The 15,637-nt window shown below is 40.9% G+C and overlaps 1 protein-coding gene and 1 long non-coding RNA gene across 2 annotated transcripts in view; one reads left to right on the top strand and one right to left on the bottom strand.

The window, feature by feature from the left end:
- Positions 1 to 15,433, top strand: part of LOC142874245 (uncharacterized) — a 680,900-nt gene extending 665,467 nt beyond the window's left edge. Inside the window, exon 4 of the mRNA XM_076008430.1 lies at positions 15,352 to 15,433. Coding sequence (XP_075864545.1) covers positions 15,352 to 15,408 — 57 coding nt within the window. The 3' untranslated portion in view covers positions 15,409 to 15,433. The remainder of the gene's footprint in view (positions 1 to 15,351) is intronic.
- Positions 1,398 to 7,753, bottom strand: LOC105855693 (uncharacterized). The gene is made up of 2 exons (XR_001146723.3): positions 7,516 to 7,753; positions 1,398 to 1,723 (listed from the first exon to the last, which is right to left on the bottom strand). It is a non-coding gene; the product is annotated as an uncharacterized LOC105855693 (long non-coding RNA).
- Positions 15,434 to 15,637: the final 204 nt, after the last annotated feature.

Below are 15,637 nucleotides of genomic sequence, written 5' to 3'. Positions count from 1 at the left end.
TAAATGAGCTATTTTTCATTCAAACACTCAGTCAACAATTAAAAACTTTAAAAAGTTGAGGTGACTGGTCTCACACTACTATAATGTCTATTTTTTTTCACTTTCTCAACATATGCTTGTCATCCTTTCTACCTCATCCATGGAGCTCAAACTCAGCCTCAATGTGGGACCAGTAGCACCAGGGTGAGGTCTGTGCACTTTGTAGAAATAACGCTAGCAGGTAAGCCTACAGGATAGAGCCAGGTGAGGCAAGATGGTGGGGCTCAGAGTGTCGTATAATCAGGTGCTCTCCAGAAGTGGAGGGGCAGATGGGGTAACAAATGTCTGCCTGGAGTAAAGATGTGGCAGGACCAAGCCTGCCTGTGATGTGTCCCAAACCTCCAGTGACATCTGTCCCTGTGCAATAAAAGCTGGGCGGACTAGGCAACTGATGACATTACAGCTCCTGATGAAAGAGGGAGTTGTTGTCCTGCCCGCCTGCTGAGTTGTAGAATTCTGAACTTCTGTCTTGTCCCACTTCAAGCCCTGTCACTGTTTTGTGGGGAGTCAGGAGGAAGCGTTATGAGGAATGTGGCAAGTAACAAAGAATGCTCCCATGTGAGGAAAAGCAGCAAATGTCACAATGGCCCTGCCAAGATCACACTTTACTTAGTTATGGAATGGCTGATGCCCAGGGGTTGAAAGGCTCACGTTGGTGATTCTGTCTCTCACTCAGTGGACACTGAAGTTCCAGCTATAGATGCCTGTCAAAAGCCCTCCCATCTGTTTGGAAGTTTCCATTGATGGTGGGCCTCCAATTACTGGAGGCAACCCAGCCTATAATCCTGCACCATATTTTTTGGATTATTAGAAATGTGTGATAATGTGGTCTAAATGCATACAGAATTGATACTCATCTCTTGAAAAATATCAAAATATCATGGTCCCCATAATTTCCTAGGAATTCCCATGGAAAATTTGTGTGTTCTCTACATTTGTGAAGACAGCCACTTGTCACCACCTCCAGCTGCCAAAGCTTAAAGCAGTAGCTTCTGTAAAGGTCTCACAGGACACTTGTGTCACCCTGACTCTCAGCTACACCTGGCTGGTGGTTCACTCCCTCCCTCTGCCATAAACCACTATGAGTCAACATATCACATTTTTCATAGCACTGAGAAGAGCTGTGGATGCTCTCAACATCCAGTGGCTGCAAACCATGCCAGGGATAGAAAGAATCAACTTTATCCTTCCAGAGAGAACTGTTAGTTCTCCCTATCCTTCATGCCATAAAAAGAGGCTCACAATAGTTAAACCTGTACACATACACTCACATGCACACAGCATTTTAATTAGAAGAATTTCGATTAATTTACCACCTTAGTTCAGTTTCCCTAGAAGCAGACCCTAAGATGACAATTCAAATGCAATTGATTTATTAGGAGAGTGTTCCCAGGAGAGCCTAGAAAAGGAGGGAGCAGGGAAGCAGGAAAGGAAAGAGGAAGATGTCTAGCAAGGGTGCAAACTCAGGTGGTGTCCAGCCTCAGCTTGATCACACAGGAAGGCTCTGGAGTAGAAATTACATCCCAAGATTTCATTCAGACTTGAAACAAGGAAGCTGAGGGTTCATATTCTTTACCACAGTCAGTCATTGGCAAAGCGTCACCACAGCAGGTTGCAAACTCTTGGGTACTTCTGGCTCTCTGAACTGCTGGGTAAAGTAGCTCCAGTAGACCAAGGGTGCTGCCTATTAGAAACAAAGGCACTTAAAAGCCAGAGAAAGGGCATGCAGAAATGTAAAAGAGATCTGTGAGGGTATGGACAGAGCATGAACCTGTCCACTCATTCACTCATATCACCCCCAAACACTGAGTGTTATTGGCCTTAGACTCAGTATGCCTCTGATATAACTTGGTATCTCTACAGTAAGAAATGGGACAATTTTTTTTTCAAAATATTAAGGTGGTACAAATGTTGTGGGATTTTTTTTTTTTTTTTTGAGACAGAGTCTCACTTTGTTGCCCAGGCTGGAGTGGGTGCTGTGGCATCAGCCTAGCTCACAGCAACCTCAAACTCCTGGGCTCAAATGATCCTGCTGCCTCAGCCTCCTGAGTAGCTGGGACTACAGGCATGCGCCACCATGCCCAGCTAATGTTTTGTATATATGTTTTTAGTTGGTCAATTAATTTCTATTTTTAGTAGAGACAGGGTCTCACTCAGGGTAATAATAGCCATTCTGACAGGGGTGAGGAGGTATCTCATTATGGTTTTTATTTGCATTTCTCTGATGATTAGTGATGTTGAGCCTTCTTTCATATGTTTATTGGTCATTTGTCTATTTTCTTTTGAAAAGCTTCTGCTCATGTTTTTTTCCCACTTTTTAATGGGGTTGTTTGATTTTTTTCTTACTAATTTGTTTGAGTTCTTTGTGGAATCTGGATATTAGCCCTTTATCAGATGTATAGCTTGTGAATATTTTCTCCCATTCTGTAGGATGCTTATTTACTCTATTGATTATTTCCTTTGCTGTGGAGAAATTTTTTAATTTTACTGAGTCCTATTTATTTACTTTTGTTGTTGCTGTATTTGCCTTTGGGGTCTTAGTCATAAATTCTTTGCCTAGGCTAATGTCTAGAAGAGTTTTTCCTACATTTGCTTCTAGAATTTTTATTATTTTGTGCCTTAAATTTAAGTCTTTTATCCAACTTGAATTAATTTTTGTATATGGAGAGAGATAGAGGTCCTGTTTTATTCTTCTGTATGTGACCATTCAATTTTCTCAGCACTATTTACTAAATAGGGCTTCCTTTACTTTGTCAAAGATCAGGCTGTAGGTAGATGGTTTTATTTCTGGGTTTTCCATCCTGTTTCATTGGTCTGTGTCTCTACTTTTATACTAGTACCATGCTTTTTTAGTTAGTATAGCCTTGTAGTATAATTTGAAGTCTAGTAATGTGATACTTCTGGATTTGTACTTTTTACTTAAGATTACTTTGGCTATTCAGGCTATTTTTTGGTTCCAAATGAAGCATAGAATTATTTTTCTATATCTGTGAAATATGACATTCGTAAAAAATGGGACAAACTATTAATGGTAGTTAAACTCTGGAATAGGGTGGGATTGGGAAAGTTCTGCCTCATTTCACACCCTAATGAGTAGATATAATGCAGTCTTAGTCCACACTGTTTGATGTACATTCACATTTTTAAGTCATTTTATATAGGCTGGGGCGAAGTCTTGTTTGCTGAACCTCTGTGTGCATATGAGCATGGTCATGTCTCCTCTTTCACTAGAATTTTTTATCCAGTTACTCATCAAGACCAGTCAAATCGCCTCCCAAAAGATAATAAAGATTTTTATGAGCGAAACTGGGGCACATGTCCCAGTTCTAGAAATGCTGGCATCTCTTGGAAGATAGACTTTATGTGCAAAATCACCTACATTAAACTCCTTTGCAAAGACAAATACAAACTCAAATAAAGCTGCTTTTATCTTCCTTATAGTAAACAATCCAAAACCTAGAGGACTATTAAATCAGGTCTTTATCTTTGTGGGTATGTTTTTATTTAATTTTCCAATGATGACTGCTAGATCCCTGGTGCTTCATCATTTTATGCCCAGAAACCTATAACATGGCAAAGAAATCTCAAGACATAACCATTTCAATTTTATCAGAGTTTTAATGGCCCACCATTAGGTTCTGTTTTCATTCTCTCTCTCTCTCTCTCTCTCTCTCTCTCTCTCTCTCTCTCTCTCTCTCTCTCTCTCTCTCTCTTTCTCTCCCCACTCTCTCCCCTCCCTGGAGTAAGTGAAAGCATATGCTCCTTTCTCCTTTTCCCCATGACACCTAAAAAGGCAGGTGAGAGAAGAACCCAGAAAACAGCACCATTAAGTCAAACCAGCCCACACAAGTTCAGCTCTCATGTCTGTTTAACATAATTTATCCTGTTTCCTCCGATATCCCCTTTAATCCCTAGCACATAGTGCTAGGCATTCAGTATGAGTGGGCTCCTGGGTCCTTCCTTCTTCCTCTTTGATAACTCTGGCCCTACTAAATTCCTTCCCTTACACTCTCTATCAGCCCCCACCCCTTGTCTTGAGAAATTGTTTTCCTGTTTATCTGGTTGTGCACTGTTCACTGCTCCTGTGGAGACAAAGAAACTCATAAAGCCCTATTTTCAAACACTTACTATGTCCCAGGCACCTTTCATCCATCGATCTGCACAGACTCCCCTTTGAAGTATTATGATTTTCCCAAGAAAACTGAAGAGGAGGTCAGTGACTCTTCCAAGATGATGCAGCCAGGGGAGAAGCAGAACATGACATGGACCCCATGTTTGGCTGTATCTAAGTCTAATAATTTCTGTCCCACTGCATTTTCCATTCACTAGACTATGCTTTGAGTCTTCAGTTCCCATGCTAACACCACAGCATAAATATTTCTGAGACCCCTCACATTGGCTATCCAACTATGGAAAAATTGACATCTTCTTTCATTCAAAAATGTCTATAATAGACCAGCATTTTTATCAGCCCTGAGCTAGACTGAAAAGACTCTGGTTTATGATTGCCACAGAATTATTTTGTAACGAAAGTGTTTAAAAATATATTGTTCATTCAAATGACAGTCCCTATAACTTGCAAGTCAAAATGTCATGGTGGTGAAATACTCATTAGTCAGGTGCTATAGGTTCAGTGGAATGTGCTAGGACACAGAATCTTTAAAAGCAAATATAGTCTTGTTAAGCTGTCAGATCACATAATATACAGCCTCACGCAAGGACACTGTCATCAGGAAAAAGGCTTAGATTGTGTACTCCAAGTACACTGAGAAACTGGTTTCTGGAAACCTTACTTTTCATTGAATGCACTTTAAAGCCGAGTTAATGTGTTTCCTACTGTTATAACAACGGCATGTGAGTCACATATGTGGTTTCGAGATTCCTAAACTGGATCTGCATGGCTGCTGATGTAATCAGAAATAACCTCTGGCTGTTTGAGACTAGAAGATTCAGGAAGAAAACTGCCCAGCTTATGCAACTGCTGATTTGTATTAGCACTATCACTAGCATTCCCAGCATTCAGATCTCTTTGGGAAATTATTCATTAATATTTGGTTTTCATTTGGAAAATTTCTCTACTATGAAGGCAAAATATCTCTGTGATTCAGCCTGAGAATTTCACCATCTGGAGGTAGTTTGTTATGGAGAAAAGAACATGGAGTTGAACTCAGGCAGATTTTCCTTTGAATTTTAGACCTGTCACTTACCTGTGTGATTCCAGAGAAGTTAATTAACCTCTCTCAGGCTCAAATTTCTAATCTGGAAAACCAGGAAATTATTCCTACTTCACAATATTAGATATAGAACAGCATCTGGCAAAATAAAAGGGTACAATATGGACAACCAGTTGCTTGGCCACAGGCTTGCCTCCAGGGAGGCTGGCTTGACTAATCCTCCAGGCTGTAAGCCCTGTGTGGCCAAGACAGGAACCTGCCCGAGTTCTGGGCCCTCCAAGCCCTGCTTATAGCCCCAACTCCCAAACAGGGGATTCATTCAAACTCCCCAGGTCTGCACTGGAAGCAAGAGGAAAACGAGAAAAGGGGTGGAAGGGGTGTTAAGCCAGCTCTTCCAAGAGCAATTTCAGATGGGCAGAGATCAGGGTAGAAGAAATCACAAGCTCTCTGAGAGCTGTGGGTGATTCATTAAGCAGAAAACAGGAGGATCCTTACAGGGTGTTTTACCCATCAGAGGCCTGAGAGAAAGTAGCATGAAGGCTTTGCTCTGAGGAACACATGGTAGTACTTGTATCCTACGTCATCTTCCTCTTAAAAAGGATTTCTCTATATATTATTAATAATATCATGTATTTTGAGCCTCACCCCAACACTATAAGGCAGGAATCCTCTTTTGAGATATGAGAAACTATAGATACAGAAACCCTGTATGCCCCCAAAATTCTCTGTGAAATCACGCTAGAGAAATAGCCACATGTTACCAAAGAGTGATGTATCCCTGAGTTTAGATTCCTCTCTTAATTGCATCATGAAATTGGATTATGTCCCGCAGATCTAGGGACAGACAGAAGATGCTATCCAGTTTATAAAGTCCTTTGATGTTTTTGTGGTTCTATTCCAAAAGAAGAGGCGAAAAATGCAAAAAATGAAATGCTGATATTAAAATTCTGTAGTGAAACTCAATGGTATGGAGTGGCTATGTTTATATTAAAAGCTACTATTTTTTTATTTCAGAATATTATGGGGTATAAACGCTTTGGTTACGTATATTGCCTTTACACCACCTGAAGTTTATTGTGGAATTTATTTTAAAAGTTTATTTTTAAAAAGGAAGAAGAAAAATATTCAAGAAATAGTAAACAACTTTATCTTATCAAAGGCTGATATGCAAATGAGAAATTGCTGCCTCTTTCTAATAATTACAGTAAGTGCTTACCATATAACTACTTTACATTCATTGTCCCTGCAATCCAATGGAATGGACATTATTACTATCTTTTTTTAAGAGACAAAGAATGGGAAACTGAGAGAATTTTAAGTAGCCCAAGGACACTCAGCTAGCTTGCAAGTGGCAGAATCAGGATCTGAACATATTCTGTTGTCAACAGGCTTCTCTTACTCTTAACTGTGACCTTATCAAAACTGTACTAGCAGATCCCACACATATTTTCATTTAATTATGAAAAACAAAAAGGTGTCATAGGAAGGAATTATCATTGTAAATCTCAAATAAGGAAGTTGAAATTCAAAATCCTTATATGACTTCTCCATGACACACAAGTAGTTAAGTGAAGATTCAGAAATTTTGATTAAGAACCGCTGTAGGGCTGAACCTGAACCTGGAACCCTTGAGTCTAGAATGGCCCAGGGCTGTTTCTCCCTCCATATTTGGCATCATGATTCTTGATGAGAAAGAATTGGGTGTTAGTGCAAATTTTATTTCTCCACAAGCAAGGGACTGTTACATTGTACAAAGACATACAAGTGAGACCACCCCATTCAGTGCCAAAATACTCATTCACTCAGTTACTAATCAATACTTATTGAGTACCAAGCATGTATGAGGCATTGTCAAGTACCTGGGAGTACACAGTAGAAACAGAGTAAAGATGGGTCTCTAGCTTCATGGTGTTTATTGGGAGCCCCTGATGCCTTTCCCAGACACGCTTTCCCAATACTGATGAAAAAAAAAATCTATCTTTAAATCTCAGTGATTTCCTTCTAACTTTTTCCCTGAAACCCCCATTACCTTTGACATAGTCTGGCTGCTTTTTTGGGTTCTACAGAGCTATGACCCCAATGAGTCTGACCTTAGTGACTTTTTGACAGAATCCCTTGACCCCCTTCCTCCTTTACTAGCCTGCATTAGCAGCTTGTCCTCAGCAACTCCATACACAGCCGACACCATGCTGTGACTTCAAAGCACAGACATGTTCCCTGATGTCATCCCGTTGGTAGACACCTGCTCAGCAAGTCTGTTTGGACTTCCCTTGAGATGACTTTATTTCTACTGGGAAATCACCTTCTAGGTCGTATGGGTGGACTGCATATTCCATCATTTCTGCTGCCCGGTAGAGTTGCTGAAGGGAGATTCCTTGGTGTGGTGATGGAAGTGCTCTTATTTGTTTGGCTTCCCTGAGTGCAAGGGAGGACTGGAAAGAAGCAATCAGATGGGACAACCGGCCATTAGCAGCTTCCAGTTGACTTTTCCAGGCTCAGAAGAGCTATGACCTAAACTCTGCTTCGAGGAGACTACACACAAATGTAAACAATCAGTTTCCAAGGCCGGGTGTCCAACTGCTGAAGTCCTGGTTCCCTCTGCATTGTGATGTATATCTCAGTATCTTGGTAACTGCTGGATAGAGGCTCTCAGTTGAGATGAGCACTGCAGATTGCAATCTCCACAGATGGGCAAGGTCCGTGTGTGCACATCTTTTTACAGTTAACAAGATCCTGCTATTTCCAATACTTCACTTGATACCCATGATAATATTAAAAGGCTAATTTTATTATTCTCAGGTCACAGAGAAAGAAATTAAAGCACAGAGTTAATGGCAGAACTGGTACTAGACAGTAGGTCTATCAACCACTGAATAATTCTCCATCTTCTGCTTTTTCATGAGATCTTCAATATAATGAGAAGATCTTCCTCAAAAGTTTCTTATAAGTGTTGAACTTATATAAATAAATTAATAAATACATATATTTATATGTGCCTATCTATCTCTCTATATATCTATATCTATATACATACATACATGTGCCATCTAGCCCTATGCATGGCATGAAGTAGTCCCCTAGTAAGAAATAGACTTTTTCTTAAATGTAAAGCAGCATAGTATTATATAATTGTTCAGCCATGGTTTCTGAACTTGAGTCAATTTGAGATAATAGTCTGACTTTGGACCAGTTAATCTCTTCAGATATCAGTTTCCTTATCTAAAAATGGAATAATGATTAAAAACTTTCTAAGGTTAGTATGAGAGTTGTGTAGATATAAGATAGGAATTTGTTCTCCTACACTGAAGTGTAAGAAATAATCCACCACTTTTGTAAGGTGGAGTTGGGGTGGGAGAAACTCTCACCTCCTAGGCTCTACAAACTCTAGGCTACCTACAAAGATCCAGGAGACTTCCATGGCACCTGAAAAATGAAAGAATGTACTCTATTCTTAAGTCCATAGCTATTCACTAATGTATAAAATGAAAACATTTCTATTCACAAACATAACTCTTTGCTGTCATGCTAAGTATGAGCATTGGACTATTTCAAAAAAGTTGCAAGTCTTTGACTGTCAATCACAGATTATATGGCATCCATGTACCACCCACCAACGGTCTTGGAACTTCTGAGGTGCTACATGGTTCCTGTCACTTGTGGGACCTGCCACAGTGTGCTCTCCCACCCCAGGATCTAGGATGATAGTCTTCATTTATAGGGGCAGTTATGCCTCCTTCTCCACCCTAAATGCCAGCCTCCCTCAATAAGTTCCTCAAACAAATGCCTGAGGGTGGGAGTAGGTAAATGGACATTTTTTAGATGCCTTCTCTTTGCAGGGCTCCCACATAAAAACCTTTAGTAATGCCCTCAAGAGGACAGAACATGTACTTGGACACATTTTTCCAACCTCCTATTATATGGAAAAAACAAGTTAATATCTCAATAAGTTTTCCTGCCAAGAAGGAGGAGGAGGAGAAGAAGATATAATATATGTAAAGTATGAAGTACAATATAGCATATTGTAAACACTTATATGATTGTATAACTACTATGCTATTGCAGTTTCATGTTACTTGGACTGCTCTGTGATGCTTCAGTACTTCCTTCCTATTCGTTGCTAAGATAGGGGCATGACCTTAGACTGAGAAACTGTGATACAAGTGCTACATCACATGGACAGTGACCAGGTTTTCCAAAATAAATAGAAATTAGGTCCTGAAACCTCATCTGGACCTTTTTTTTTTTTCTTTTTTTTTTTTTTTTTTTTTTTTTTTGCTAATCTCCCTCTACTCTCTCATTGTAGTTTGGTTTGGCTCAAGAAAGAGAATTTGGAAAATATTAATATGGAGCAATATCATTTGTGCAAGTATCATAAATATAATGTTAGCAGTTCCAAATCACCAGTTTCTTAAAAGAATAATACATTCTGATGAATCAGGATTTATTTCTGAAATGCAAGGATGGTTCAATTCTGAAAATGTTGATAACTACATTACATTAGATATGGTTAAAGGAGAAAAAACAAATAATCATCTTGATGAAATTTACCATGCTGTTCTTGTTAAACTAGAAATAGTAGAGAAGGTCTAGAAAGATAGATAGTTTAGACATGGTAAAGAATGTCTGAAGTCAGTTGCAAACAATTAAACACCAAGTGTGTTACCATTAAGTTCAAGAACAAGATACAGATGTCCACTATCACCTGTTATTATTTAACATTATTCAGAAAGTTTAAATCAGTGAAATAAAGTACTAAAACAATTATCTATTAAAAAATTGGCATTTAAAAAGTAATCATTATTTTCTGTGCTTTAACCCTGAAAAAAAAGCAACTGAAAATTTAATAGAGTTTAGAAATCTTACTAGTTTAAAATAAACATATAAAAGTCAGTAACTTCTCTTATAACTGTAGCATAGAATTGAAATGTTAATAGAAAAAAGAGTAAATTCATTGTATAAGTCAAATGATGTAAACTATCTAAAAATAAATTTAATAACACTTATACAAACATAATTCAAAATTTTTATAGACCTAAATGTAAAAGGTATAACTATATAACTCTCAGAAGAAAAGATAGGAGTAACTTTTTATGACCTTGGGTTAGGAAAAGCCTTCTTATCTATGACACCAAAAGCACAAACAACAGAAGAAAATATACATAAATTGAATGCCAGACCATAGGACTGGATCTAATGTGGTAGCAAGAAGTATCCCTTCCAGATTTGAATGCAAAGCTGTGACATAAAGTAGAGCCAGACTTTGGGAAGATCATTTTGGCTTCCATGTTGGAGGATGAACTGGAGTCAGGATTTTTGAACAGGAAGAAATTCTGGGAGTATCAGGTTAGTCCATGGACTGATGGCAGCCAACCAAGAAGAGAGGTGGGATTGGTAGTTTCATGCTTTTGAGAGATCAAAGAGAATTATAACCTTCCAAAAGAGACACAGTTTGGGCAATTGAGCCATCATGGGTACATACCAAATACGTAGAGTGGTGAGGTATGATGGAAATCTGATTAGAGTATTCCCAACACTCTCCCTAAATATAATAAAAGGCTTACCCTGCTTCTCTGACCTTTGCTGCAATAAGTAGATACCTTACATTATAAGGTAATCTATAAACCTAAAGGACTCATGAGCAGTGTGATTCAGTAGAACAATGCCCTTTGGACAGACAAGTTCCTGCTCTGACACTCACAAGTATTGTGAGTCTGGATGAATTACTTAAGCTTAAGTATTAGCTTCCATTTCACTAGAGTAGGGATGGTAACATCTCCCATGCAGGACTACAGTATGGATGGGAAGAGCCTGGTTCAGACTGACTGTGCAGTCAATGGATGTAGGTCTATTCCCATCCTTTTGATACCTCCTAGCCTTCAACCCTCAAATGGTCCTCCATGCTGGTCCTAGTGCTCTCTGAAGCTAAAATCTGTTGCTTTGAGCTCATTTTTCTCAGGGAATATGTAAAGAAATTATCATGATCTTTTCTCAGTTGATAACTGGGTAAAACCATAGCCTTATCTCTGCCTCTCTCTTGATATTCTGCCTTATTTAGCAAACCTAAACCTGCCTCTCTAACCCAAGTGATACTTGCATAAGCTCAGAGGCATTGCTAAAATAAGAATTCCCTGCTACCAGGGGATGCCAGCCAGCTGGCACTACTGACTCCCTCCATCTAAAGGTGCCCACATTCTCCTTCCAAATGGCTTCAATGATAGATTCATATGCTCAGTGCCCAAGGCTCAGCTCCACTTTTAGAGCCTTCCTGTTCATCACTGCCTGTCTCCCAAGGATGGCCAGCAGATGACCAAGGATGGTTTTCTGCTTGGTGCCAGCTAGCCTTGTGAATGGTGCTCTTAGTTTGAGAAGGAACCAGGCTGGGCACAGAATGGTTCTTGGCAGACAACATTGGGATGAGTCAAGGCAAAAAGCAGAACCGAGCCATGGTGAACTTTAGTCACCAGAATGGCATTTGCCATTCAACAAACATTTATTGAGCTGTGCTGTGGCTGCTATTTTCTCACGTGTTGTCTTACTAATTCCTCAGTTACCCCATGAACAGGCATTATTGCCTGTTTTACAGATGAGAAAGCAGACACAGGGATGTTAGGGAATCCTCCTCATGATTATTAAAGGCAGGATTTGAACTGGGGTCTGTCATAGCTTCTCTGCTTCAAGCATGTTCAAGTATGTTAACAAATCCTACCTACACTTACCTGAGAAGGTCTCAGGTTGAAGGGTGTAAGATTTGGAATCTTAGGGTTGTGCTTTCATTAGGGTGATATGTCCCTCTCCCCTATCCCCCACATTCCCCAGCTCTACATATTCACTCTTAAATTTAACCTGTGTCTGAAGAAAACGGAAAAGCAAGAGTGCAGCTGTCAGCTTCTGATTTCCCCGGGCTGACTCTCCAACAACCTACAAGGCCTTCAGTTTACAAGTCTGGCCTGACTCTGCCTGAATCGACACAGCAGTGTTGTTCCTAACTGAGAAGCATGATCCAACGCCAACCCCTCTCAGAGAGTGGTAACATGTCACTGGTCACTGCTACCAGTGTCTGGTGTCTGATGAGTCATCTCTGTGCCCCTGGGCTGCTTACAGCACACCCCCAGCTTGGACAAGGGGTACCTGTTGAAAACCCAGGCTTCCCCCTCACTCCTGACACAAATCTCATCTCTTGCTTAGGTAAGTGCCTCGTCTGACAATTTGGATCTCTTGGCTCCAGTGCTGAGGACCTATCTCTTTCAAATCACCTTCTTCCCGAGGGATGGACCCAGACCCAGCCCCTTCTGTCAATGGATGGTGCTAGTTTATAAACAAGACAGGCCAAGAATCAACTGTGGAGATGGGTGGGGTAAAGACACTTGGCCCATGGCTCTCCTCCTGCAGAGCAGCTCCCTGTAGGTCTTTATCAGTGCATGATATAATATGCTGTATTACCATTGGGCAGGTTCTCAAGCCAGGCCACATAGTAGGCTGCTGTTTATTACCAGATGTCTAGATTCTAGCCAAAGAGTAAACACTTGGTCCAACCAGTTGTCACCAGGGCAGGCAGTCACAGTGCACCGAGCACAACTTATACCCAAGTCACTACAGCCTGGTAGGTGCTTAAGAATGCCTCACATTCTTCTTACCATCCCCCCACAAGAATTTGCCTTATCTAACTTCCAAGTCAGTTACCCATCTAAAGGATCCCAAAGGATTACTGAGATCCCAGCATTCTACAAAGTTCAGCCTGGTTAAATGATCACAATATTATATTGTTTCCTATTTGGTGTGGGATGGACCCAATGCAAAGAAAAGAAGAAACCATCTGGCATTTTTCAAATAGTGTCCTTCTTTCTGGTTCATCATGACTCCAGGTTCCTGTTTTTTCACCATATTTTCATCCATCACTTATAAAGGAACAAATTTGACCCTCATGAACTCATTTAGAGCCTTGGCTTCAATTGTTTCCTCAAATAACTCAATCCACATGTTTATCCTTCTTGCCGAATTCAGTTCTCCTGGAGGATCTGACTTCATTAATTCTTCAGCAAACATTACTTTGTCCTACCTACAAGCCAGGTCCTTTGCTAGGATCTGGGAAGGACAATAATATCATTATCATCCCCAGCATTACTGCTAGTTACTTGGCATTTACTAGAGTGCAGACACCAGGACTGGCACCTTCTAGCCATGCATTGTCTAACCCTCATAATCTTCACACAGTCCCTCTGGGGGTCATTACTATGGCTCCATTTAGAGTCGAGAAAATGGAGGCTCAGAGAAGTTGAGTGAAGTTAAGATCAACTTGAGCCTCTTGGAATTCCCAGGTGACCCCCTGAGTGGGAATAGCATACTGCCCATGGGGGGAATCTGCCCCTGTTGACTCTGAACATGATTTGAATGCATTTTCTATGCTAAGCTCTATTAATAAATGACAACATGATTCCTTCTATAAAGATAAATGAGGTTACTTTGCAAGGTTCTCCTCATCCCTTGCCACCCAAACAGTAGCACATACAGCAGCCAATACAGGCCATGTGAGCACATGTAAACTTTCAGGGTCTATTTTATAAACTCATGGGAATAATGGTCCATATCTGTCTGAAACCTTATAGTTTGTCCTGCTCTCACACATCTTGTGTCTTTACCATAGTAACTCTGCAAATTCATTAAAGATGGGTATCATTACCCTCATTCGTTGATTCACTGATTTATGTATACATCTATGGCATTAATTCAACAAATATACACTGAGTACTTACCTGTGGCAGGTTCTGTGCTAATCCTCAAATGGATGGGATGTGAATAAGGCTTGTCTAACCCTTGAGGAGTGCAGTGTAAGGGTGAGTACAATTCTCCAAACTGGCAATAGTTTTCAGGGTACTGAGTGTTTTCACCGTAGAGCTATAACTGAGAGGACAAGGAACTCTGCCCAGTGCTGTCAGAAAGGTTTCTAAGAGAAGGTAGAATTAGAGAAACTGGGGCTCACATGGAATACCTTGGTGTCCGATCTCTTAAGAGATCTGGACTTTATCCTGAGAGCCATGAGACATAGACTCAGAGCAGTTAGAGAAGTTATCCAGGCCATAGATGGTCTATATACTATTATTGTCCTTCTATAAAGGGACAGAATAATCTAGGAATTCCTCAGGAAAGCACTGGCTGGAGGAACTTTGGGAGCACAGCATGGTTTTACGGGAATAGATCAGATGAGAAGGAGAGGAAAATAACATTGAATAGTACCTGCTATATGCTAGCATGCTTAGGCATGTCATCTCAGGGGAAGCAAAGGCATGATTTTAGTCCCATATTAGAAATGAGGAAAGATACAGAAAACCTGCTTTTAGGCCCATGTCTCCTTTCTTCTTCCTGCTCACGGGACCTTGGGCAAATTGCTTTACTGCTCTGTGGACCAGTTTCAACTTGGACCAAATTGGGGGCTGAAGAGAGGTAATGACTGGATGATGGCATTGGATATTGTAAAGCAGGGGTCCTCAAACTACGGCCCACGGGCCACATGCGGCCCGCTAAGGACATTTATCTGGCCTGCCAGGTGTTTTTGCCGCTGCTGCTGCCTGTCCTGCTTAGCTGCCCACTCGTCCCAGGCCCACAGCACGCATGTGTGGAATGTGCAATGTGCGCCGCACTCTACAATGGCCCTCCAACGGTCTGAGGGACAGTGAACTGGTCCCCTGTTTAAAAAGTTTGAGGACCCCTGCAGGCTATACATAGACAATGCACTTTGTTGGCTTGCTTGTTTGGATGGTAATGATGACCAAAATCCTCACAGCATTCATAGGCCCACTCAGAGATGAGGAAGAAGGCAGTAAGCAAGAAGGAGGTGCAGAGGAGGTTCAGGGTGGGGGAAGAGGAACGAGGATTGGGCCAGGATTACAGTAGGATTCAGACCTCAGCTTGCTGCGTGAACACAAGTACATCGCTTCATTGCGCCAACATCTCCTTCTACAAAAAAAGAGGGTCTTTCCAGCATCGAGACTCTATGAGTCTACAAGATAGTAGAGAAGACAGTAGTAGCTCTGTAGACACAAGAGTTCCTGGAGGAGAAAAATAGCAAGTGCCATGCATGCACCACCCACCCCTGTCCCAGCTCCACTTGTGTGATTTTGAATTTTCTTTCTGTCTCATGCAGATGGGGAGTTACTTAGTAGAGGCCTACAGGGATGCTGAGGACTCACTTTCTACCTGAAAAAGGAAAAACATCTCTGTTCCAGTAAAAATTAAAAAAATAAACCTTCTCCACCTTCTGAGTTCTCCGTTTGGTTGGGCAGCACCCCCCTTTGTCTTTGTCCCTCCTCCCTCATCTCCCATGTCTCAGCGATCACCAAGCCCTGTGGATACTACCTCTCTCACCACTCTCCAAACTGGTACCTCTCCTTTCTCCTCACTCCAGGTGATCTGGCTTCCTTGCACACTGC

Source organism: Microcebus murinus, chromosome 12 (genome assembly GCF_040939455.1).
Source record: "Microcebus murinus isolate Inina chromosome 12, M.murinus_Inina_mat1.0, whole genome shotgun sequence".
Classification (NCBI taxonomy): Eukaryota; Metazoa; Chordata; class Mammalia; order Primates; family Cheirogaleidae; genus Microcebus; species Microcebus murinus.
This window is presented reverse-complemented; position numbering and strand designations above follow the sequence as displayed.